Source organism: Anolis sagrei, chromosome 6, assembly GCF_037176765.1.
Source record: "Anolis sagrei isolate rAnoSag1 chromosome 6, rAnoSag1.mat, whole genome shotgun sequence".
NCBI lineage: Eukaryota > Metazoa > Chordata > Lepidosauria > Squamata > Dactyloidae > Anolis > Anolis sagrei.
In genome coordinates this window covers 112,863,313-112,887,026 of record NC_090026.1, presented here as the reverse complement: position 1 = coordinate 112,887,026, position 23,714 = coordinate 112,863,313, and the positions used below count along the sequence as shown (strand labels likewise).

General features: G+C 39.7%; 1 protein-coding gene across 2 annotated transcripts in view; it reads left to right on the top strand.

The window, feature by feature from the left end:
- Positions 1 to 23,714, top strand: part of NRP1 (neuropilin 1) — a 170,137-nt gene that overhangs the window by 45,181 nt on the left and 101,242 nt on the right. For both annotated transcript variants that reach the window (XM_060782510.2, XM_060782512.2), the window contains exon 3: positions 17,983 to 18,164. In XM_060782510.2, the coding sequence (XP_060638493.2) occupies positions 17,983 to 18,164 (182 nt within the window). The remainder of the gene's footprint in view (positions 1 to 17,982; positions 18,165 to 23,714) is intronic.

Here is a 23,714-nt window from a genome sequence, read left to right as displayed (position 1 = left end):
ATCACAAGCTGTTAGATAGCTTTAGACTAAAAACGGGCAACAGCGACTGCATTGTCTGTAGCTTTAGTCATTTCTTCCTCTGTGCATGAGGCAGGGCACTGTGGGCAAGCATTCAGATGCTGAGTTCATAGAATCATAGAATCAAAGAGTTGGAAGAGACCTCATGGGCCATCCAGTCCAACCCCCTGCCAAGAAGCAGGAATATTGCATTCAAATCACCCCTGACAAATGGCCATCCAGCCTCTGCTTAAAAGCTTCCAATGAAGGAGCCTCCACCACACTCTGGGGCAGAGAGTTCCACTGCTGAACGGCTCTCACAGTCAGGAAGTTCTTCCTAATGTTCAGATGGAATCTCCTCTCCAGTCGTTTGTTCTGCTCCAGTCACATAAAGTGGAGGGTTCTTCTAGGTAGTACCATTTTGCCAGGTTGTCTATTGATCTGCCCACTCTACTTCTGAGTCTGTTCAGGGACATCCACATTGCCCATTCGTGGTTTGCTCCTGGAGGAAGACCCTTGAGGAGGGGGGCATCCAGTTGGGATTGCGTGATTTTGTTGCCCACAGGGATATTCTTGCTGTTGCTGGAGGAATATTTAGAGGAGTGGAGAGGAGGAGTGGTTCTCATGACACTTCTCTTGATTTAAGTCTACTGGGAGGAGGCTGATAGCCATAAAGAGGGTGGCTTTCACAGTGTTCAACCTTATTTTTCTCGCAAGAGGTAATGATGGGAGGCAGCCATTTGGTGTAGCAGTTTAAGTGTTGGACCACAGCTCTGGAGGTCAGGATTTTATTACCACTTTGATGAGCAAGTCATGGTCTCTCAGTCCCAGAAAACCCTGTGATAGTTTACCCTAAGGATGCCATAAGTCAAAAATGACTTGGAGGCACATCAAAACAAAAGGGATGGGAGAGACTTTCATCTTGCTCCCTCCCTCCACACCCAATGATTTTTATGCAGCTGATTTTTCTGTACAGCCATTTCACTGGGATTGTTCAGAGGTGAGACACGTAAAATCCTCTCCCAGGTTGTATTGATTCCACTGTCATGATAGGTATTTCCTTCCCACAAATTCTGTGGAAAGGCTTCTCACGAGTTCTGTGGAAAGGCTTCCTAGGCCCATTCAGACACTGCTTAGTCTACTTAGTTTTAGCAGGGATGCTATGGCATTTTACTTTCTTGGTTCCTCTTTGTGTTGTTCTTTTGCTCCTGTTTCGGGTTTTCATGCAAGACCATAGTGTTCACGCAGCCCACATGTTTACAGAGCTTCAAGATGTAACAGATGAGTTGAACATCTGGACTTGTGCATACAATCCAAAGTGCTATGTCAACATTTAGTTCTTTTCTTTAGGTCAGCCATCTTCTTGCTGGTGATGTCTATGTCCATAAATTCTTTAAAAGATCTCTTTTTTAACAGTGAACTATATACTTGTGGGCTAAGATTTCAAATATATAGTTCCTTATATGCTGCTTCTGAATAAGAAAGAAAAAAAATCTCCTTTTTCAGAGTCTTTTGCTTTGAGAATCATGGTGGTGAGCCTGTTACACAAACAAGCAAATAACAATGAGACTCCCACCCATCTATTTCTTCCTTCCACCCTCCATTTCATATTTCTATAAAGGGTTTTTTCAGTGTTTCAGAGAGATACCGACTTAATTCCATTATTATTTTCCTTTTTTAAAAAAGGTAACGACCTGGATAAAATAAAACCAAAAAAAGCTATGAAACTGGAGAGTGGGTGAATAAAAAATTAATCAGGATGTTCAAAAATGACTTGGTAATTTCATAAATCTTCTGACTTCTGAAATATACAGCTAATAAAATAAGACTGCATTTTTTTATTTTGAAGAGAACAGTGGAAAGTTGGCAGAAACTAAGATTTTATAGTGAAGTAGGGAGGCGAACAAGTTGTAAATGACTCTAATATCTTCCAGATGGCACATTTTTACTTGGGGACTGGATTTAGAGTAATTAAAGGCATGTGAATTTTTCCTATAAAGACTGTCACCATCTTGACACTGGAAAGCTCCATCAACTCTGAAGTCTTTAAACTGCTAAGCATATACTTTCCACCCTTTTGCCCCTTCTTGCATTTGTGAAGATTTCTTATATAATGAAGAGAGTTGTTTTTACCTAGGAAAAAGTACATGTATTGTAGCAAAGAGAAAAATTGTGATATTTAGTAAAGAAAAAAGCTTCTTTTCATACAGGGCCATTGTTGTAATGTGTTTTTTTTCATAACTAAAACAGAGGTTCTCAAGTTTAGTTAGTGCTTCAGTCCTCAAGATTATAGAATTCAATTACAGTAGAGTCTCACTTATCCAACCTTTGCTCATCCAACATTCTGCATTATCTAATGCCGTCTGCCTCCTGCCTGGATCCATGGCTATTTCAATACATTGCAATGTTTTGGTGCTAAATTAATAAATACAGTAATTACTCTATAATATTACTATGTATCAAACTGCTTTTTATGTCAATTTGTTGTAAAACATGATGTTTTGGTGCTTAATTTGTAAAATCATAATGTAATTTGGCGTTTAATAGGCTTTTTCTTAATCCCTCCTTATTAACCAAAATTTTCCCTTATCCAATGTTCTACCGTCTGGTTTATGCTTGATAAGCGGGACACTACTGTACTGTCAATTCCAGTGCTAGTTAAAGTGTCAAAAAGGGTGTTGAGTACTATATATACCAGGCATGGGCAAAACCCTCAGCACTTAAGCGGCTAAGGGGGGAAAGGAAGGAGCCTGTGGCTGTTAGGAATTGTGGGAGTTGAAGTCCAAAACACTTGGAGGGTCCAAGTTTGCCCATGCCTGGTATATAGCTATGTATACGTCTAGAAAATGAAATATAAAGCCTGAAATGATTTATCCATGAGGCCAATCATCTACTTTAATTCTAATGGGGGAGAGGAACCATCCCCTTCTCATGAGCAGGGTGGCAAAAAGCAAGAGCTTAGTCTATCCCAGGGGAACCAAAAAGAAGCAAGAACCCTCTATGTCCTCTTTGGCATGGCACACTTTGGTCCTGTTGGAATGCTTGGAAGGGAAAGTGGTGGTGGTGGTGGTGGTGGTGGTGGCGGCAGCGGAGGCTAGGCATGGCTGGCTTTCCCCCTCCATTGAATGACCCACAACTTATTCACAGGTCATACGAAAATTCATAAGTTTGGCCCCATAACCTGCCTTTAATGTATACATCCAGTCATCTCATACACAAGTATATGTGAGCATAGATAACCAACATAGTGTGAAGTTCTGACCATTAGCAGACCAGTACAAAGAAATTGATACTATAGTATTCACATGTAGGAGAAAAAGAAAATAGTATCTAACACACACGCGCGCACACACCATATTTTGGAAATGAGGCAAGATAACGATATGTTAAGAGGCCGTGGTGGCATAGTTGGTTAAACTGCTAAGTTGAAGAACTTGCTGATCGGAAGGTCCATGGTTCGAATCCGCAGAGGAGGGTGAGCTCCCACTGTTAGCCCCAGCTTCTGCCAACCTAGCAGTTTGAAAACATTAAAATGTGAGTAAATCAAAAGGTACCGCTTTAGTGGGAAGGTAGCAACGCTCCACGAAGTCATTCTGGCCACATGACCTAGGAGATTCTATGGACAATGCCAGTTCTTCAGCTTAGAAATGGAGATGAGCACCACCCCCAGAGTTGGATTTGACTGGACTTCATGTTAAGGGGAAACCTTTACCTTTAATGATATATTAATAGTCATTCATGGCGACCTTCTAAGCTTTATGATACGATAGAGATTTTAATCCTGATCTCTATGGTCCTTGCTTAACAATTTCACTAGCTCAGTTAGTGGTTAGGTTGTATTAAATTGATGCTAGTTCAATCTTGAAGTTAGCTAGATGGCCAACATGCAGAAGAAAATCTAAATCTACTTGCTTGTCTGGATGAACTGTCAGTTTCAACAACTCCAACTCCAACATTTTTTTTCAAAACTTCAGATTCTTTCCAACCCAAATCTGGAGTGATTTGTGAATTTTGGCTAGTTCTAATAAAAATGAACTGAAATGAAATTGTTATACTTTCCAATCCAAAACATTAAATGGCAAGGAAATAATACAGCACCATCTACTGGTTGGAGAGACTGTGCGCCTATGTCACCTATGGGTTTATTTTTGGTTCTCCTTAAGCTATCTAATTTGACCAGAAAGATGAGCCAGTGATGAAGAAACACTGACTGAAGGTTTCAACATGTGTGAAACTAGAGGACTGGCGGAGGAGAAACAAAGACCTGCATAGTAATGATATTAACTTCATGAATAAGATCAGGGCTCAACACACCCACTAATGAACCATATGTTTATTTTGTTCTATTTTTAAAAATACTAGTATATCTTACTGATTACACCTATTCTTATACTTGTAGACTCATGAAGAGAGATTTCAAAATCAAATGTGAGCCTTTCCTATGCATAAGTATCCATATCTGTCTTTCTAGGGAAACTGATACTGCTCAGTTGACCTCAATGTGACTAGTTAACAATCTAGATTTAGTTTGGTAACTCTGGCATTCAAACAGTCCAATTCCAGCTATAAATTTCACCATCCTATGCATCAATCAGTACTGGAATGTGAGCCTACTGATGTAATAGAAGCAGTAAACCATTCTTCTACTATTCTATGGATAATTAATGTTATTTCAGGGGCTAGTTATATTGAAATGTTCCATGATATTCTTCATTAACATCCACTGTATTGCTTAATTATAGTTGGGTTTCATGACATGTATTATTTTTATCTAATAACAGTCGGGAGTCATGGTACTTGGAAATGACACTTGTATTTCACCCTTTCTTGTCTATATCCTGTGTGCTTTAGTGGCAGGATTGTTTTTCTTCCAGCAAAGAAACAACAGCCTTTGGCAGTTAGAAATGACATGATGTAATGATTGAAGGGTTGAACTAGGACTCCAGGGGACAAGGGTTGAAATCTCATGGTAAAACACTAAGTGTGACTGGGCAAGTCATACACTCTCAGATGAGGAGGAAAACAATGGCAAACCTTCCCCGAATAAATCTTGCCAAGGAAACTCTACAATAAGGCCACAATAAATTGGAGTTGACTTGAAGGCACATAACAAAAACTAGCTACCTATGGTTATATTTAGGTACAAATTTTAAAAGTAAAAGAAATAATTGCACATATAGTTTCATTTTCAAACATCTTAAGAAATAAATCTACTTCAGTTGAGCTGCATTCTCTTGTCTGGTGTGTTAAAGCCAGATATCAAATATTTATTGGCATGTATAAACCAGGGCCCCCTGGTGCTGCTGCAGGTTAAACCCCTGAGCTGCTGAACTTGCTGACCAAAAGGTTGGTGGTTTGAATCCAGAGAGCAGGTGAGCTCCCACTGTTAGCCCCAGCTTCTGCCAACCTAGTTCGAAAACATGCAAATGTGAGTAGATCAGTGGTGGGAAGGTAAAGGTGCTCCATTCAGTCATGCTGGCCACATGACTTTGGAGGTGTCTACAGACAACGCAAGTTCTTCAACTTAGAAATGGAGATGATCACCACCCCCAAGAGAGACACAATTAGACTTAATGTCAGGGGAAACCTTTACTTTTTTACTATAATTTAATACACAAACACCAAAAACATACTTACGCTATTATTTTGAAAATGCAGTCATAAAAATACCATTCTCACCCTTACTCTCTAAAAGCAAAACCATGGATTTATGAAAAGACATCTGACTTTCTTTTTTTTTAAAGGTAGGTTTTCTCTACTAGGCATTACAAGCCATGTAGGCATTACAAGCCATCTACTAGGCATTACAAGCCACAGGCAATCAGCCTGTGGGAAGGAGTTGCCTTACTCAGAGGACAATATCCAAAAGGGTGTATCACAATTTGATTAAATTAATTTCACTTCTTAGTGTATATATCAGATAGACTTTAAGCCCAGAAGGAGTAAGGCCCCATTGCAAATTGGCATAGAAATCTCTGCAACTCTAAGCACCTTGGTACAGTCGATGACATCTGGACCAGTCGGCACTCTACAGAGGAGCTGCTTTCACCAATGGCAGGACCAGAACTGCTGATCCCCAACATTTCAGAGATGAAGACCAGGACAAGTGGGGACAGGCAGTATCAGTGTGTGGACAAAAAGGAGAGAAAAAATGGAACATTTTGAAAGTAGCTGAAAATGTAAAATAAAAGGTGACAATTGGATATTGCGGAAATGTATGTGTGAGGTTGATGTGGAAAAAGAAAAATATACGATTGCCATCTCATTTTGTAAACTGAAAATGTGTAATGATTTCCAATCTGTAGCCTTGCTGTTCACTTAGTCCCAAGTATACACAAAAAGAAAAAGACGGAGAACTACTGCCTCGTGACCCTTCCACCCCACCCTCCAAAGCTGTAACTCAATGATTTCCACATTACGAGCTGGTCTTTCGCAAACCTTGCATAACAATCCTTAGAGGAATACTATGTTCTTTCATAATTCTGGTGGGAATCTTTCCCAGACATTGTTTTTACTGAACCATAAAATTAGGACTGTCTAGTAGCAGCATGTTCAGCCACTGATTGTGGAATTGGAAAAGTGGTTGCAATGGCAGGAAGAAATTCTCACATTGCCCTTGAGCTGCTTACTGTATAACAGGGAGCCATATGCAGCCTGTCTTAAAACAAGAAAGTGTTTCTGCAGTGTTAGGGCCTCCAAAGAATATGGAAATGAGAGTTCTCGGGAGGATCTAGGGAACGCAAATGGGATTGTACGGTTATGTTTATTTACCATTATCTGGGCATGCACCCAAACACAAAAGCCACAAGTCGTCAGGTTTTGTTTCTCCTGTTTCCCCAAATGCCACTGCTGTTTACAACGCAAAGCTTTAAGTGGTGTTTGGCTAGATATCTGTGCTCTTCTGGACCCCATGGAGGTATAATGTTGTAAAAATATTTGCCATGCCATTGATAGCAATAACGGAGCAATGATTTTCCTGGCTGAAAGATCCACTGTTGCAAGCTCAGCATCCTGGGATATGTGCCAATCCAGTCTGGGTATGCTGCTGAAGTGACACATTCAGTCTCCTTAGAGGAATGCCAGTGTGCCAACTGTATCCCTGGCACAGCATTTTCTAATGACAAACTTATGGGGTGGAACTGGTACCCAACTCCAAAGGGACATGCAAGCTGCTTTTCTTAGTTCCTTCAGTAACAATAGCTATAACTGTGCATTTGTCTATTTTTGTTGTTACACTTTGATCTTCACTGCTATTTTAAAATAACAGGTGTGATTGTATTTAGAACTCTCAATAAACTAGATGCTCATTCATTGCCCTAATGATACTTTTCATACTGAATAATTTATTTTAAGAAATTATAATTGTTGAATGCAGAATCCATGATGCAAGATTTCATAGATCATTGCCTGTTCTCAATTCCCTTTCCCCATCTACATACTCACACAGCTCAGCTTGTCATGCGGCCATCATAGAATTTATAAAGCAATAATTGTGTCAAACAATATACAGAATTTGTGATAGGCTGGAGCACGTTCTTTGTGATTTGAATACATCTGTGAAAACAATTTGGCTGTTTCTACTGAGTGCTAAAGCATCTGAGTTTCCTTTTGTGTCTACAAGGGAATTGACAGGCATCGTAGAGATCGTTTTGGCTCTAAACAATGGCCTTTGTAGGATTCTGGAAGGTGTTTATTCTGGAAAGGAATTAAATATTAAAAGCTCATGGGCAAACTGGTGGAGTCCTATTGTATTGGAGTGCAGGTCCTAAGTCTGGTCATCAGTGTTAGTCAAGCCTATAGCCAAGGCTAAAACAACACATACATTTCATTAATCTATATTTTTGTTTGGTACCGTATATCCTATTATGTTAATTTAACCTGCTTATGCTTATTGGTTATATATTATGTCCTGTCTTTTTGCTTTTGCTGATGTATGTGTTATGATTTAATTTTCTTGAAAGCAGCCCCAAGTCCTTTTGGAGAGGGGCAGGATATAAATAATGATGATGATGATGATGATGATGATGATAATTATTATTATTATTATCCTGCCTTTCCTCCAATTAGTTCGCTTATTTATTTATTTATTCATTTATTTATTTATTTTGGTCATTTATACCCCACCTTTCTCACCCCCTAGGGGGGACTCAAGGCAGCTTACATCCGGCACAATTCGATGCCCACAATTACAATAAAATGCAATAGCAAAACACAATAGATTAAAAACAGACAATTAATACAGTACAACATAACACTTAATCCTCACAACTACTTTATCCTGTCAACAACTTTGTAAAGTAATTCAGACTGTTAAGCAGTGGGTGCATTTACACCATAGAATTAATGCACTTTGACGTTACTTTAACTGCTGTGGCTCAATGCTATGAAATCATGGGAGCTGTAGTTTTACAAGGTATTTAGTTTTCTATACCAAAGAGTTCTGGTGCCTCACCAAGCTAAATCACAGGATTCCATAGCATCCTGCCATCGCAGTTAAAGTAGTGTCAAACCACATCACTTCGGCAAATGCTAGCCCATAATCTTAGTGGCTGTTTGGAGACTTGAATCTAACTCCTCCAAACTCCAATCAAATACTCAAATGACTGGCCAAATCAGTTGCTCAATGTAGAATTTTCAGTGAGCAAGAGAAGAAAATCATTTTAACCTTCCTTCTTTCTGAATTTTCTACCATCCCCTCAGATTTAGGAGCTTTTCTTCCTAGTACAGGGAGGTAAGACCTCTTGTAACAGGTAAACACACTCTTTATAACAGGCATTGTGTCCTCTAAACTGGATCAATGCATCTCATGCTTGGATTGATTTCAAGGCAGATCATATATACCACTGCACAGCAAATCTTTTGAAAAGTAGTGAGCCATAGTAAAGCAAGACTAAGCAAGTGTAACAAGAACAGGGGGCAATCTTCATGCCCACAGCAAGCCACACCTACTAGTGTTTAGCTGAAAATCACTAATGCTCAGCCTAGAAATGAGGTTCCCGCTTAGTTTCCACTCTTGGGTTTTCAGTTGTTTTCCAGCCAAACAACAAAATTGAATCCTGATGTAGACGAGATATATTTTAAAGATTGCCACAACTTCATTTAGTGTGTTTGCGCACATGTTGAAGATTTGGGGGGGGGGGGGCTAGGATAGCATGGTTTAGTGGTCTGAATGTTGGTCTAGTACTTTGGAAAAATGGACTCAACTCCCTGCTCAGCCATGGAAACTCATTGGGTGAGCTGGGACACCATCTCAGCTTCAGAAGAAGGCAATGGCAAACCTCCTCCAAATGCATATTGTGGAAAAGATCAGAATTTTCAGTCTACTTAAGAAACCTAGGGTAGGGTTTTTTTTTTTTTTTGTGCTTTTGGCTAAAAATGGCTGATAAGGTCACTATAGCTGCTGATTATTGACTTGAAAGTACACAACAACAGGTAGCAACAGAAACTTAGGGGTTTTGGAGGGACTCGAGTGCCTGGGATGGCGAGTTGATCTTGCATGCATATTATGGACTACACTTTCCATTCCTTTTATTTTCTTAATATGGGTTGGGCAATGTGAGCTGGGCACAGAGGCAGCCCTAGGTAATTTTCAACGGTAAGCAAACAGTATTTTGGCGCACCCCCCCCCCCCAACCAATCACTGATATATATTTTCTGTTCATCGTGGAAGTTCTGTGTGGTTCAATTTCATCATTGGTGGAGTTCAGAATGTTCTTTGGTTGTAGGTGAACTATACATCCCAGTAACTACAACTTGCATATGTCAAGGTCTATTTTCCCCCAAGAGCACCTCAAGAGCGCCCCTGGGGAAAACCAACTATACTGCAAATGCTTACTTTGCGTAATGGGTTGAGCCGCCCCTGGCTGGGCATGTCAGTTCTTAGGAGCCCTGGGTGACGCAATGGGTTAAACCCTTGTGCCGGCAGGACTGAAGACCGACAGGTCTCAGGTTCAAATCCAAGGAGAGCGCAGATGAACTCCCTCTGTCAGCTCCGGCTCCCCATGCGGGGACATGAGAGAAGCCTCTCACAAGGATGGTAAAACATCAAAACATCTGGGTGTCCCCTGGGCAATGTCCTTGCAGACAGCCAATTCTCTCACACCAGAAACGACTTGCAGTTTCTCAAGTATCTCCTGACACAAAAATAAATGTCAGTGCTCATTACCACTTAAATTTGGCAGTCGTACATCAGCAGTGGAAGTCCTGCTGCTCACCAATTGTGATTGAACTTCATCTCCCAGCATTCCTCACCATTGATTGTGAACTGCTATGGCTATAACTACTTGGAACTGCCAAACCAGCTCTTAATCATCTTCAATCCTATATCAAGCAGCTGATCTTCTAAATTTAGAAAACAGCTGGTTGCTTTATATTCCTTGTTTCTTTTAGTTAACTTTAGTTAACAATAAATATTTCAGGATTCAGTGCGACAATGTAGTTTGGAGAAATGATGTCTACGTAAACAATCAGCACTCATGAGCAATCTGTGAAGCCATGAAAACTCACATGCCTCACCCCAGCCTCTGGAAATATTGCTGCTGTTATCTGAAGTGAACATTTTTCAACAGCTTAGACATAGACTGAGCTTTAAAATCTCTGTCTGAGGTTTTTATTTTTATTTTTGAGACAGAAAGGCAACTGTAGCAACAAAAAAAAATATCCACCTTTCCGATCTCTTTGCAGGCCAGCAAAACCGCCTGAAACATCTGCAAAACTAACTGAATATTTCCTCTTTTTGTTTCCTTGTCTGTGAAATAGGACAGCGAAGCTAATATGCTGATCAATGGCTACTAAAACATCAGACATAGAAGAGGAAATGCTGTTAGCACAATATTTCACATATGTTAATGCTTACAGTACCATCAGTGTCAGCTTTATTTTCTATTTGATATATACCAAAGCTGGCATACAATTTTAACCGGTGAGGTAATGTCATTTTTAATTTAGAGAGCCTTTAGCTGTCCACTTTAACTAGTGATATCATCTTTGCAGTTGTCTCTTGAGATCTCATGTAAACATAACTAATGGGCCCCAGACAGTTTGAAACTGCATTGTTAAGGGTGGCACTGGTCATCGGAAAGACATTTGTTTCCTTGGCTTACTTCAAAATTGTCAGATGCTGTTTACATTACTGCCAGTTAAAGAAAAACACTCTCCACACACAGATATAATTTGGAACATTACAGTGTGCATAGCAATAGAAAGAAATGGCCAGAACAAATTAATACAACATATTAATGTCAGTTATAATAGGATAACAAAAAGAAAATGAGATTGTTTGGATAAAATGCCATAAAGAATTTTAAAAGGTTTTACTGCAACATAAAGAATGCTATGTTGTTTTTATTTTATTTTAATGAAACACGACAAGTTTCTGTTCTGGTCGATGTCCAAATATTAAAAATAAGCCCTAATGAAATGCCATTACATGACTTCCCAACTTTATCTTTAAGGGGAATCACCTTAACAGTACCCACATTTTCCCATAATCTTTGCAGTCAAATTGTAACTGTTATAACTGACACATTCTTAAATTATCTATTTTTGAATTCATACAGGTATATGTAGAAACACCTTCAATTTTTGATGAATGTCTAAAAACAGAACTGGGTCAAGGATAGGGACATAAGTAAAAGGTAAAGGCTTCCCCTTGACATTAAGTTTAGTGTCATCCGACTCTGGGGGATGGTGCTCATCTCAATTTCTAAGCCAAAGAGCCGGCATTGTCCATTGACACCTCCTAGGTCATGTGGCCAGCATGACTGCATGGAACATGGCTACCTTCCCGCCAAAGTGGTACCTATTCTATTCACATTTGCATGTTTTTGAACTGCTGGGGCTAACAGCAGGAGCTCATCCCATTCTGCGGATTCATATCGCCGGCCTTCTGGTCATCAAGTTCTTCAGCTTAGCAGTTTAACCTGCTGCGTCACTGCAGCAATACTGCAAATTGTCTCATTCTTTGTGAGAAAAGGCGTCTGAATACATCAGGATACCCCAATGGAAAAAATGGTAGATTGTTGTGATTTTTTCATAGAACTAAGGGTGAAGATCATTTACACAAAAATGTTGGGGGTTGCCCAAAAAAGAGGGGTTTGTCCAGAAGAATTGTGACTCCTATGTAAAAAAACTGGATTTGCTCAAACAAAATGTTCTCAAAAATGCTAAATGGTAAAAATATCAGATCATTAGAAAATGAACAAAACTCTATTATTCTCACCCAGCGGGGCAAAACCTCCTGATATTCTGCATTCTTGCATGTAAGAGTAGAATAAGTGAAGATTTATAATCCTAGTCAGGGGGAAGATTATATCTGTTATATGCTTTGGTAACAGAGAGGAAGAACTGTCTGAGTCTCCACCACCTTTCCGATTTGTTACAAACTGGTTTCCTCAAGTCTCAGACTTGAGGAAGATGGATGGCTCTCAGGCTCAGCTATTTCCTTTCTGGAGAAACACAAAAGCCAGTTACAATCCGCAGATCTCTTGTGCCGAGTTAACAAAAACTCAAAAGAGTATTAAAGTGTTTCTTTTTTACATATTGTTTCATTAAGGGCTTTTAAAATTCTCAGAATGAATACATATCTTAAGGTATCTTTTTCATACATGCAACCTTTCCTTCTTTACACTGCATGTTTGCATATCTTTTATAAATTAAAATAAATCCCAGCATCGGGGCACTTATACAAGCACCATGAACTTAGAAATTGTGTGGGGAAAACAGGGAATGTTGAATCCCAGAGCAGGAACACCTATATCCTTAAGAACCACACCAGTATAGTAAAACCAGCAAGCAGTTTATTGAAGGATATATGTAAGCAAAGCAATAAAAATGATAGAAACAGGGATTTTTTTTCAAAGAGTACAGATAATCCATGAACTTCAGGGTACAAAGGTAAAAACACAAAATCCAAAAATGCAAAGCCCAAAGGAACAAGACGGCATGAAAATTCAATGCTCAGAACAGGAATCTGGCAAAACTTGAAACATGAAACTAGAAATCCACTTGGAAACAAAACCATCATGAAACTCCAACATTTACAAGACTGAGCTAAAATCCTTTCCTCATATCATATAAAGCTTTAACTATCTCATGAACCAAAAGGAAAGCATCCCATTTACCCTTACAGCCAGATAAGGATTTCTTATCTCTGGGTTGTTGTCTCTCTTATCTCTCTTTTCTAGCCAATGGTCTGACCTTTGCCGATCTTGAGAACTTTGTCTTAGTTTACAAAAGTCTTGTTTTCTATCTCCAAATTCATTAAATTCTGCACCAGAACATCATCCTCAGAAGACAGTTTCTCAGAGAAAGACTGCCGTGGACCTCTCCCAGGAATTTGACCTTGGGAATCTACAGGATAAGCACTCCATTCATGAGAAACCTCAGGTCTTTCAGCAAGGCCTAGGCTTGACTTGAGCCCAGAAAAACCCTCATCCCCATTGACATCAGACACAGGCCCAGGAAAATCATCATCCCCATTGACATCAGACACAATCATAGGCTGAACTACAACAGGAACCTCTGAGATTAAAATATAAAATATCCTTCACTAGAGGAATCTCTTCTAGAGGAAGTGGCAACAACAAAACTTTGTATGGTAATTAGTCTAAATGATGGGGGTGGGGTTGCATAAACAAAATGAATAATCTAATAAGGAGAAGCAGAAAAGGTATGATCAACATTGAAACAGATGGAGCATAGGCAGTTCTATTGTGTTGTGTCATGTCTGGAGGTCTAAGTCAATGGTTCCCAACCTTATTTTGACCAGGGACCACTTGAACAGAGGCACTTGAACAGGGACCACTCTCCAACTTTAGTACCAAAAAGGTAACGAATCAGTTTTTGGTCAACTTTAGATTCAGTTTTTGGGGTGCTGATTCAGGAAATTGCATTGGATAGGCCACATCAGCTCTAGTTTCTGATGCAAAACATATGCCATCCAGTAGTCACCATCTACTCACCTGCAGAAAGCTAAATTTAATAATCTAGAACTGATGTGGTAGTAGTAATTTTTTGAGGGTACTCAGCCCCTTCTCTCCCAACATCCCTGTTGCCTCAGCACTTTAAGAAGGTTTTGCGAGACCAGTCGCACTCGTTGCCATGTGGTTTCAAGGCAAAGGTGTAGTAATGGTTGGTAATGGCCACAGACCATATTTTTGTTCTTGTGGACTACTGGTAGTCAAAGGACCACAGGTTGGGAACCTCTAATCTGAGTGGTAGCAGGCCTTGAGAGACAGAAGGAAGGAATGATTTCAGTTTTGGGATAGAAACAAGGAAGAACTGTTTGTACTTATATGATCAACTTTAAGGTCTGGACAGTCCTAGGCTCAGTTATATTTTCAAGTTAAATTGTGTTCTGTTTACCAAAAGATTAATAAGAGACATTTCGTATCTGTTCTGTGTGTGATTCTGTTTCCCATATTCAAAATGTTTCTTGCAATGCATGGCGGTACACTCATGTCATGCATGAAATACAGTTCCTAACAGTACAGCAGAGTTACTTACAAATTCCTCCCTCCCCAATGTTTTTAGGAACAAGAGTTTTAGATATAAATACAACCACATCAAGTGCTTGCAATAAACAATAAGGAAAATATAATTCTAATAGAGAAGATTCTCGTAAAATAAATGGTGTTTTGGTTAGTCTAGTCATAGATTTCAAGCAGCCAATGAAAGGTTTTGTGCATGTGCCATGTATAAAGCAGTTGGCTTTAGCAGTTGCATCTGCTGAATGCTAATGAAACATGCTCAGAAAATTGGAGATTCTATTTTTGTATTTCTAGCTAAAGAAAAATCTTGGAGAAATGCCACTTTATTTGTAATGTAGTCTAGTATTTAAAACTAAATACAAAATTCATATTCTAAACCACTAGCCTTGAACTTTGGTAATAACATAAACTTGAAAGAGAGGAATGGAAACAGAAATGTGATCAGGGATTATCACTGACATAATACAAAATGATGAGCAGGCTATACCATCAATTTATACTATTACTGGGAAGCAAGGTACCATTGTGAAATTGCTCCTGTGCATCTGAGAGAGTATGTCGTGGTCCACAAAAGTTCATGATGTAATAAATGTGTTAGTCTTAAAGGTGTCATAACCTTTTGTTGTTTACACATGGGTAAATGGGTTGTTTATGGCAGACCAAGGGATTACTGTGGTTTGAATCTACTTCAAGGCAAAATGCTAAAGGAATACTTCCAAGTCAGACTTAGAAATGATAAGAACTTCAAGGAATAATAAAACTCTGTGTCAAATAAAGGAGATGAGGCTAATAAAAACTAAATATAGTTTGGACCAGTCTTTGTTACTTAACATAGATCTTTTATTTTCAAATATTCTAGTCTTTTGTTGTTTATTCTATCAATTTTGTCTTTTGTTTGCAACTGCATTTTATTGTGATTATGGTTTAATTCTGATTTGTCTTAAACAGTCATTCAGTTTAGGTTTCATTCAGAAACATTTTAAATTAGTAAATAGGAATATGAGGCTGTGGTCTTTTGTATTTGGCCACATATCTTTCATTTGATTTCCTGAAACAGGACTGGGTCTGGTATTTGGATGGGAAATCACCAAGGGTTTGGGCAGGCCTTGGAAAGAACATTTTCTGAAACTCCAATGAGCTGCCTCCAGTTTAAATTCATAACCTTGGATTATATGGATCAATAGCTGATAACCACTATGTGCTCGTGCGCACACACAGGCAAGGCACTTCTACAAGTGTGGTTGTCTATGTCACCAGTTTCTTTACTATTCAGCCATCTCAATGTGGCAGTGACAGTCCGAATTAATCATCTGTCAACTCATTGTTTCAGTAGCCCAGTTTCTGTCTCCACTTCATACTTTTCCCCTTTGTCATCAGCTCATTTCAGTTGCTGAAAATTGAAATCAGCTTGAGTCCACTTGCATCATTAGCCACAGTGCTACTCATAGTTGTCCTTTGGTGCGCTCCAGTAGCTTGCTGAATGCCACCCGACCTGGGAGTTTCCTCTTTTGGCACTAGCTCTTGATTCATTTTGGATTGTCTCTTTCTAGGCTTTTGAGGGTAAAAAACATACAAAAGGGGTTTACTTTGCCTCCTGTGAAGTACTAAGCATTAGCTATGGGTTCCACTGCCCTTGTCACTGCCCTTGTTCTTCAACTGTAGACCGCAGACCACCAGTGGGCTGTGAGGATGAAAATCCGGTCTGCGATCCTCCTTCCTCTTTATTTATTTTATCTTATTTCCACTCCTTTCACACCGTCTGCCACTCCTTCCCTGGTGCTGACCATGGCATATGTTCTGTATCAGAAACTAGAGCTGATGTGGTCTATCAAATGCAATTTTCTGAATCAGCACCCCAAACTGAATCTAAAGTTGACCAAAAACTGATCCATAACTCTTTTGGTACTATTGTTGGAGAGTGGTCCCTGGTCAAAGTGGTCCCTGGTCAAAGTGGTCCCTGGTCAAAAAGAGGTTGGGAACCACTGCTCTAAGGGACCTTCCACGATTGTCACCTCCCATTGCTGCTGCTGCCCAACAGTTGTTTGACACATTCAATTTTGCTCCTCAGCAAAAGCCTGTCTAACATCAAGACCCCACCAGCAGCATTGCTGTATTCACATAACCTCTTGCCTTACAGTCACATACAATCCCACCACTGTGGCCACTGGTAAACTAAAGCTCTTAGAACTCTTACACACATTATCCTTAGACCTGCCTCTACCCAAATAACCCTTTTCTTCTGGTGTCTGTGAAGTATCTATAACTGCTATAGAAACGGCACTGAGGAGGAGGGCAGAAAAGAGGAGCCTTATTTTTCTTCCTTTTCCACCATGTTGATGTACTAGGTGACAGCACACCAGAGTACAATGTCTAGGACACTATGCTAGACATTATTTCTTTGAGGGCTTCTATACTTTGTGGTGATCGATTTCAGGTAATCAAAGTTGATGGTCTCATGAGTTGTTTAGAACTACTGTGATTCTTTGAATCTTGACCATAGCTCAGAAATTCTATATATACTTCTTCCATTCTTTCATGCTTGCAAACAGACATGTGTGATAAAACAGAGTATAATTATTTTCTAGGCTACATTACTTGGATGGCAAGTGTTCTGAGGTGAATTTCTATCATCCTTGTTGAGAAGCAGAGCTAGGAATTTCCTGCTCTAAGGCCCCCAAAAATTGCCTCAAGCCATAGTAGACTTTAATAGGTTTGATAGGACTAATGGTCTGACTGGGTATAAAGCAGGTCCTTGGTTCCCATTTGAGTTATCTGTATTATAGCATGATAGAACAAAAAGACTTCAGTTTCCATTATTATATACTGTATGAATATCAATAAATCAATCCATTCACTTAGAACTTCCCAGTGCTAATACAAAATTTAAAACCAGGCCCTTTTTTTGTTACAGATCCAGCCTTGTATTTAAAGTGATACGTTATGAAAAAGATGTGTGCTTAGATATAGAGTTGTCAAGAAAACGGAGTGGGAAAGCACGTTAAATATTTACGGCTTCATTTATTATTCTTTAGGCCTGTGTTTGGAGCCTTGCCTACAAATATTAAAGTATTGCACTGAAATGAAAGCCAAAAAGACATTTTAGAATTCAGACAAGAATTTCTCCATATGAAAAGAACTCTGTGTATTATGTATTGATAACAATACTGCTATAGACAAAGGAATGCAATTTAATAATGCAGAATTGTGCTCATGAGATTTCCTTTTTCTTGTTAATTGGTTACTTTAGCGGACATTGTCTGTAAGTATAATGGGCGCCATTCTTCCTAATAGTTCCATGTTGCCAGATGATGTCTACAGACATGATGTAGTCCATTTTAATTATTTCATTTTGCTTACATCTCTCAGCATAATGCAGCTTCCAAACAGGCAAGCATTTTTCTTCATTATGTATGCTGTATGGCTATGGCTCCTAAATTAATTAGCTCTCTTTTCTTTCCTGGAAGTTAAAAGTTTCTTTCTTCAATTTATCTACCAGGTACGATTATGTTGAAGTGATTGATGGAGACAACGCAAATGGGCGAGTATGGGGAAAGTTTTGTGGCAAGATTGCCCCCCCTCCTGTGATATCTACAGGACCGTACCTCTTAATCAAGTTTGTCTCTGATTACGAAACACACGGAGCAGGCTTTTCCATTCGCTATGAGATTTTTAAAAGAGGTAAGTAACCTTGCTGGTGGTGTTTCTGCCATGCTAATTATTTTTTGATATAAAATAATTAACAATTATGATTGTTCAATCGGAAGAGGCATACTCTCTGGGAAAAAGGGGAATTCAAAAACACTTTAGGGCAGATTGATGGGTGGAGTTTGTGCGACACCTGGGATACACTGTGTAGAGCTCAGGGAACACTCTTCAGCGGCTTGCTGTCTTTCTGCCGGTCTTAATAAATGCATAATGAAGTTTTGTTTGGCGAGACAAGGATTATGGAGATTGGCATCATTTATTGCAGTCTTGTCCAAGCTGATGGCTCCAGATGTGTTACTGGACTACATCCCCCATCACCACACATTGTGATAAATGACAGCCCCTGCCACCAGCCAGTTCACAATGGCAGCTGTAGTCCAGTGCATCTGGAGGGCACCAGTTTGGGAATCTATTGTTCAAGCCTAATTACAGGCTATATTGTTTGCCAGTAGTGTTTGGTATTCAGAGGTATGCCGCCTTGTTGTGTATGTAGAAACCATGGATAGTAATATTCCGTATGCATTTCTCTTATTTCAATTTCATATGTTTTTTTTCTGACAATTGTCCATGCATGAGCTGAAATAAAGAATTCAAATATTCTTTTCTAATCAGGAAAAAAATACGAGTATGTTTAGGAACAGAACGAGCGATGTTGTGGTTTAAGTCTAGTATTGGTAAAATTAGTTCCTCTGCTGCTGATGAGACATGATAAATCCATGTTTTTTCTTGTTCCAGGTGTTTGTTTCAGAATAGAGTTCACTTAGTTTCTTTTCAACATACCTCTTCATACGTCCCTACTCCCTGTGCCATTTCGCCCGTAGTTGTTGGCAAAAAGGTGTGTGGGGTACCTCATTGTGCCCTGCTCACATTCCCTTCTTTCCCCATTACATTGGGGGAATGGAACAAGCCACACCTTGTCTCTGTCCCCATCAGATGGGGGGAAGGTGGCAACACATGTAGCTGCTTTGCCTTGTCCTCCATCAGATGAGTAAATGAGGTAAAAAATGTGGATAGCTCCAACAAAGCTACCCAAAGAACACTTTCCCAAGAGTAGTGGCCGAAGAAGTGTCTTGCAATGCTTACTCAGCACTTCATCCATCTATGGGATGGGGCCTGCTAAGTGTCATGTGATGGCACTCAGCAGCCTCTGTCCCCAAGGTGTTGCAAAGGGGCAATTTGCCTCAGTGTGATGAGGTTGTAACTGTTGGTTTTCTTTCATGGTAGCCTTTATTTGCTGAATAATTGATAACACAGCATATTATTTGAGAACACAGAAATGCTGGACCACTCTAACAACCACCATGTCAGACTACACAGAGAAGCTATTGAAATCCACAAGCATGGGGACAATTTCAACAGAAAGGAGGAAACCATGAAAATGAACAAAATCAGGCTACCAGTATTTTTTTTTAAAAAAAAACTCTAAAATCAGAACAGTAAAGAAAGAACAACACTCAAAAGCAAGGGAATTTCAAATAAAATAAGGGCCAGCTGATCACTTCCCAACAAAGGACTCCCCAGGCAAGAAGCAACCAAGCCTTGAAGCTGCAATGCTTTTCAATGCTAATCAAGGTGATCAATTGCAGCATTCACACGTGCCTCAAGCAGACAAGAGTTCTTTCTCCCACCCTGGACCTTCCACAAATATATAAACCCCACTTGCCTTGTTTCCAACAAACCTCACAACCTCTGAGGATGCCTGCCATAGATGTGGGTGAAACGTCAGGAGAGAATGCTTCTGGAACATGGTCATACAGCCCAAAAATCTCACAGCAGCCCAGTGATTTATAACACTTTAGGATTCATGGTGTCTGCTCTAGAAATTATGAATTATGGAACCCATCCTTACAGCCAGATTCTAAAGTTGTACTCTCCATGCATGTGTGCAAGTTTTTATCTGTGAATTGATCACTACCTAGAACACTTTTCATAGAAAATAGTAGTATACATGTTGTTACCTGCATGTCACTGGCTATCTTGTTCATATCCTTGTTTTTATTATTTGTGCTATATTGTTCATGTGGTCTTAAGATTTGTATAGCCTGCCTTGGGAATGTTTCACCTAAACAGCAGCTTATCATGTATGTCTTTTAAATTAACCAACCAGGAAGATTTTGGGTTGCTGTAAGTTTTTGGGCTGTATTGCCATGTTCCAGAAGCATTCTCTCCTGACATTTCCTTGTAAGATCTCTGAGGATGCCTGCCATAGATGCAGACAAAATGTCAGTAGAGAATGATTCTGGTACATGGCAAAACAGCCCCAAAACTTACAGTAACCCAGTGATTCTGACCATGAAAGCCTTTGACAATACAAGAAAGAGTTTCAGAGTCATTTTAAGGATTCCTTCTCAAGAGACCAAAGAAGAGCAGTAGTTGCAGTGGGTGTCAAGCTTGCCTGTTGTCTTTAAGTGAAGGAAGATAAATGTAGGCATTTCAGGAAACAGAACACAACATTGAAGGAGGCAAGAAGGTTTCCTCCTATTAGAAAGACTGGCAAATGGTTGTACCCTGTGGTCAAATCCTTTGTAGAATAAATGGCCCAAAGTAGTAGTGAGATCACTTTTTGGCACAATCCTTAGCTGTCCTTGGATGCAGACTAATGAATTGCGCATTCAGTAACTATGAAGGCCCTTAACCCAAACTAGATAATTAATGAATAAAGTAAACCCCCAGGGTGTTAACTTTTATAGGAACAGAAGTTTTCCTTCCACAACAAAAGCATTTCAGATTCTTGGGGGCTGCAGTTTCAGTGCCTTACCAATTAAGCAATACACTTTTAATGGCTGGTATGCAGTGAGCAAACTCCTTAAAGAACTTCTAGATGAGCCATTAGCAAAAGCAAGCATTTTCAAAGGGCCCCCCTTTTCCTTGATATTTCAGTGATCTCTGCAAATCCCAAAATTTATTTTCTCGCACGATCCCTTAAATCTTCCTCTGAAAGGCATTAGTTACATTAAGGCAATATTATAAATGAGAACTTTCACACACAAAAGTCAGAACATTCAAAGTTATAGCTCCCAAAGTAATTCTAACTCAGGTTTATGTCACAGTAAATCAAAGTGGAAATGATATTGCCATGTTCAGGAATGGAAAGGATTACATATACGTGTGTGGTTCAAGAGTTACAGTTGCTGTGAAATCACAGAATTTGCATTTCTTGTTTTCTCAGCATTATGTTTTTTTTCTAATTAACATTAAATTAATGTATCTACTGAAAGCAGTACATGCACAGTTCTTCTTAAAAGCTATTTACATAGTTAGGAGCCCCCAGTGGTGCAATGTGTTAAACCCTTGTGCCAGCAGGACTGAAGACCGACAGGTCAAAGGTTCGAATCCAGGGAGAGCATGGATGAGCTCCCTTTGTCAGCTCTAGCTTCCCATGCGGGGACATGAGAGAAGCCTCCCACAAGGATGGTAAAACATCAAAACATCTGGACATCCACTGAGCAATGTCTTTGCAGATGGCCAATTCTCTCACATCAGAAGTGACTTACAGTTTCTCAAGTCTCTCCTGACACGAAAAAAAGTTACAGAATTTAACACCATATGCATTTACTCAGAAAAAGTCCCTTTGAGATCAGTGACATTTCTCAGCCAAAGACTTGTGAAATTGGCCACTAAATATTTCACATAATATAGGTGCTAAGACAACAAATGCCTTGTTTTCTGTGTGACCAGACCTTCTCCAAGGATGTGGAATCCGTGGGCTTGATCTTTGATTATCTGTAATGCCATCCAGGTAGTGATCAATTCACAGATAAAAACTTGCACATATATCTACAGTGTTTTGCTTTTGCCTGGGTCGATAGGCAAGGGCAGGATTCTACTTCTGTCATTTCCTCCCACTGACTTAATTGAGTGCAAACTACTTTTGCACTTTGAATTCAGTTTTGCAGCAATGGAAGTAAACCAAGGGCAAAGGAGGAACATGGAAGAAGGAAAAAAGAAACTGGGGCATTTAAAAGTAGCTGAAAATATGGACTAGCAGAGAAATAATCAGGATGATTCTTTCCAAAGAGAGCTGAGAGTTTAAGCATTGCACTACAATGGTCCTACTAGTGCCATGAAATCCACCAGCTCCCATCTCATGATGTGAAACTACTTCTGGTGGGGCTCCGTGGCATGAGTATTAACATTGTACGCGGCCACTGCTGCAACACAGGAGGCTTCCGTGTTGCATAGCCAACAACTGGGGAAAGCTGGGCGGTGGATGCTTTCCCCATGGGATGGAGTAAAGAAAAAGCCAGGCAATGCAGGATATGGGGGATGGATTCACCTTGCCCCACACAGGATTCATGACAATGCTTGGCAAATCCCATAGGTAAAGTCTCTGGAGATCAGTCTCAGCCATGGAGATTCACTGGGTGACTTTAGGCAAGTCACACACAGACACAGCCTCGGAAGGAGACATTGACCCCTCTTGTCAATATCCCCAAGAAACCCTGTGATCTTGAGGTTTGAGGATTGCTATAAGTCAGAAATGAATTGATGGCACACACCAAGCCCTTACAATAGGAACTATCAGAGAGTATGTCACAAAGAGATACTGTAGTTCAATGGCCAGGCCAGGTAATCTAAGGAGGCAATAAAGGCAGTAAAGTGTTTTTAAAGGATTGTTACTATGTTGAGAAAGGCAGGACCACAACCAGTGTCTTCATCCCTGTGTTTGAAGCTAAATGCTTCATTTCAGTTGCAATTTAACTTCCCAAATCAGAGTTGGCTAAAGCAAGAGAACCTTAGATTATGCATTTTAGCAAAATACAGCTCCTTTGTCATGATCTGGATTTCCTATTTTATGTGTCTCAGAGTCTGTTTAGGAACAGACACAAAGCCATATTTCTCAATCGTCTCCTAAACATTCTTTCTACCTGGATGATGTCCAGATCAAGAAGAGACAATATGTTTTATGTCATTTCAGAAGGAATCTATTTCCCATAGTGTGCAATTATTTATATACATATCTATCTAACAGACTATTCTTCTCTTGAGGAAATATCTGTATCAGTGACTAAAATCTAAGCATTTATAGTGCTTCCTGCCACCATTTCTAAAGAGAATACAATTGCTGATATAGTCCTATACTTTATTTTTATTATATGAAAGTTGCTAAACTTTTGATGTATGCACATCTCTTTGATATGCAGACATGGAGCCCCTAGCTATTCTTCCAGCCTAGACAAGAGATTTTGCAACAGAGCTTGGAAAAATTACTTCTCTGCGATATACTAGGTTGCAAAAAGTACCCAAAATACTGTTTTTAAGTTTTGTTTTGGAATTGTGCATCCAAAGCAAAAGTGTTGGTGCTGATGTCTCCAACCCTGGCATCTTATGTTAGAAACTTTAGGTAGATTGGGTTGTTGTAGGTTTTTTCAGGCTGTATGGCCATGGTCTAGAGGCATTCTGTCCTGACGTTTCGCCTGCATCTATGGCAAGCATCCTCAGAGGTATTGAGGTGATGCTTGCCATAGATGCAGGCAAAACGTCAGGACAGAATGCCTCTAGACCATGGCCATACCGCCCGAA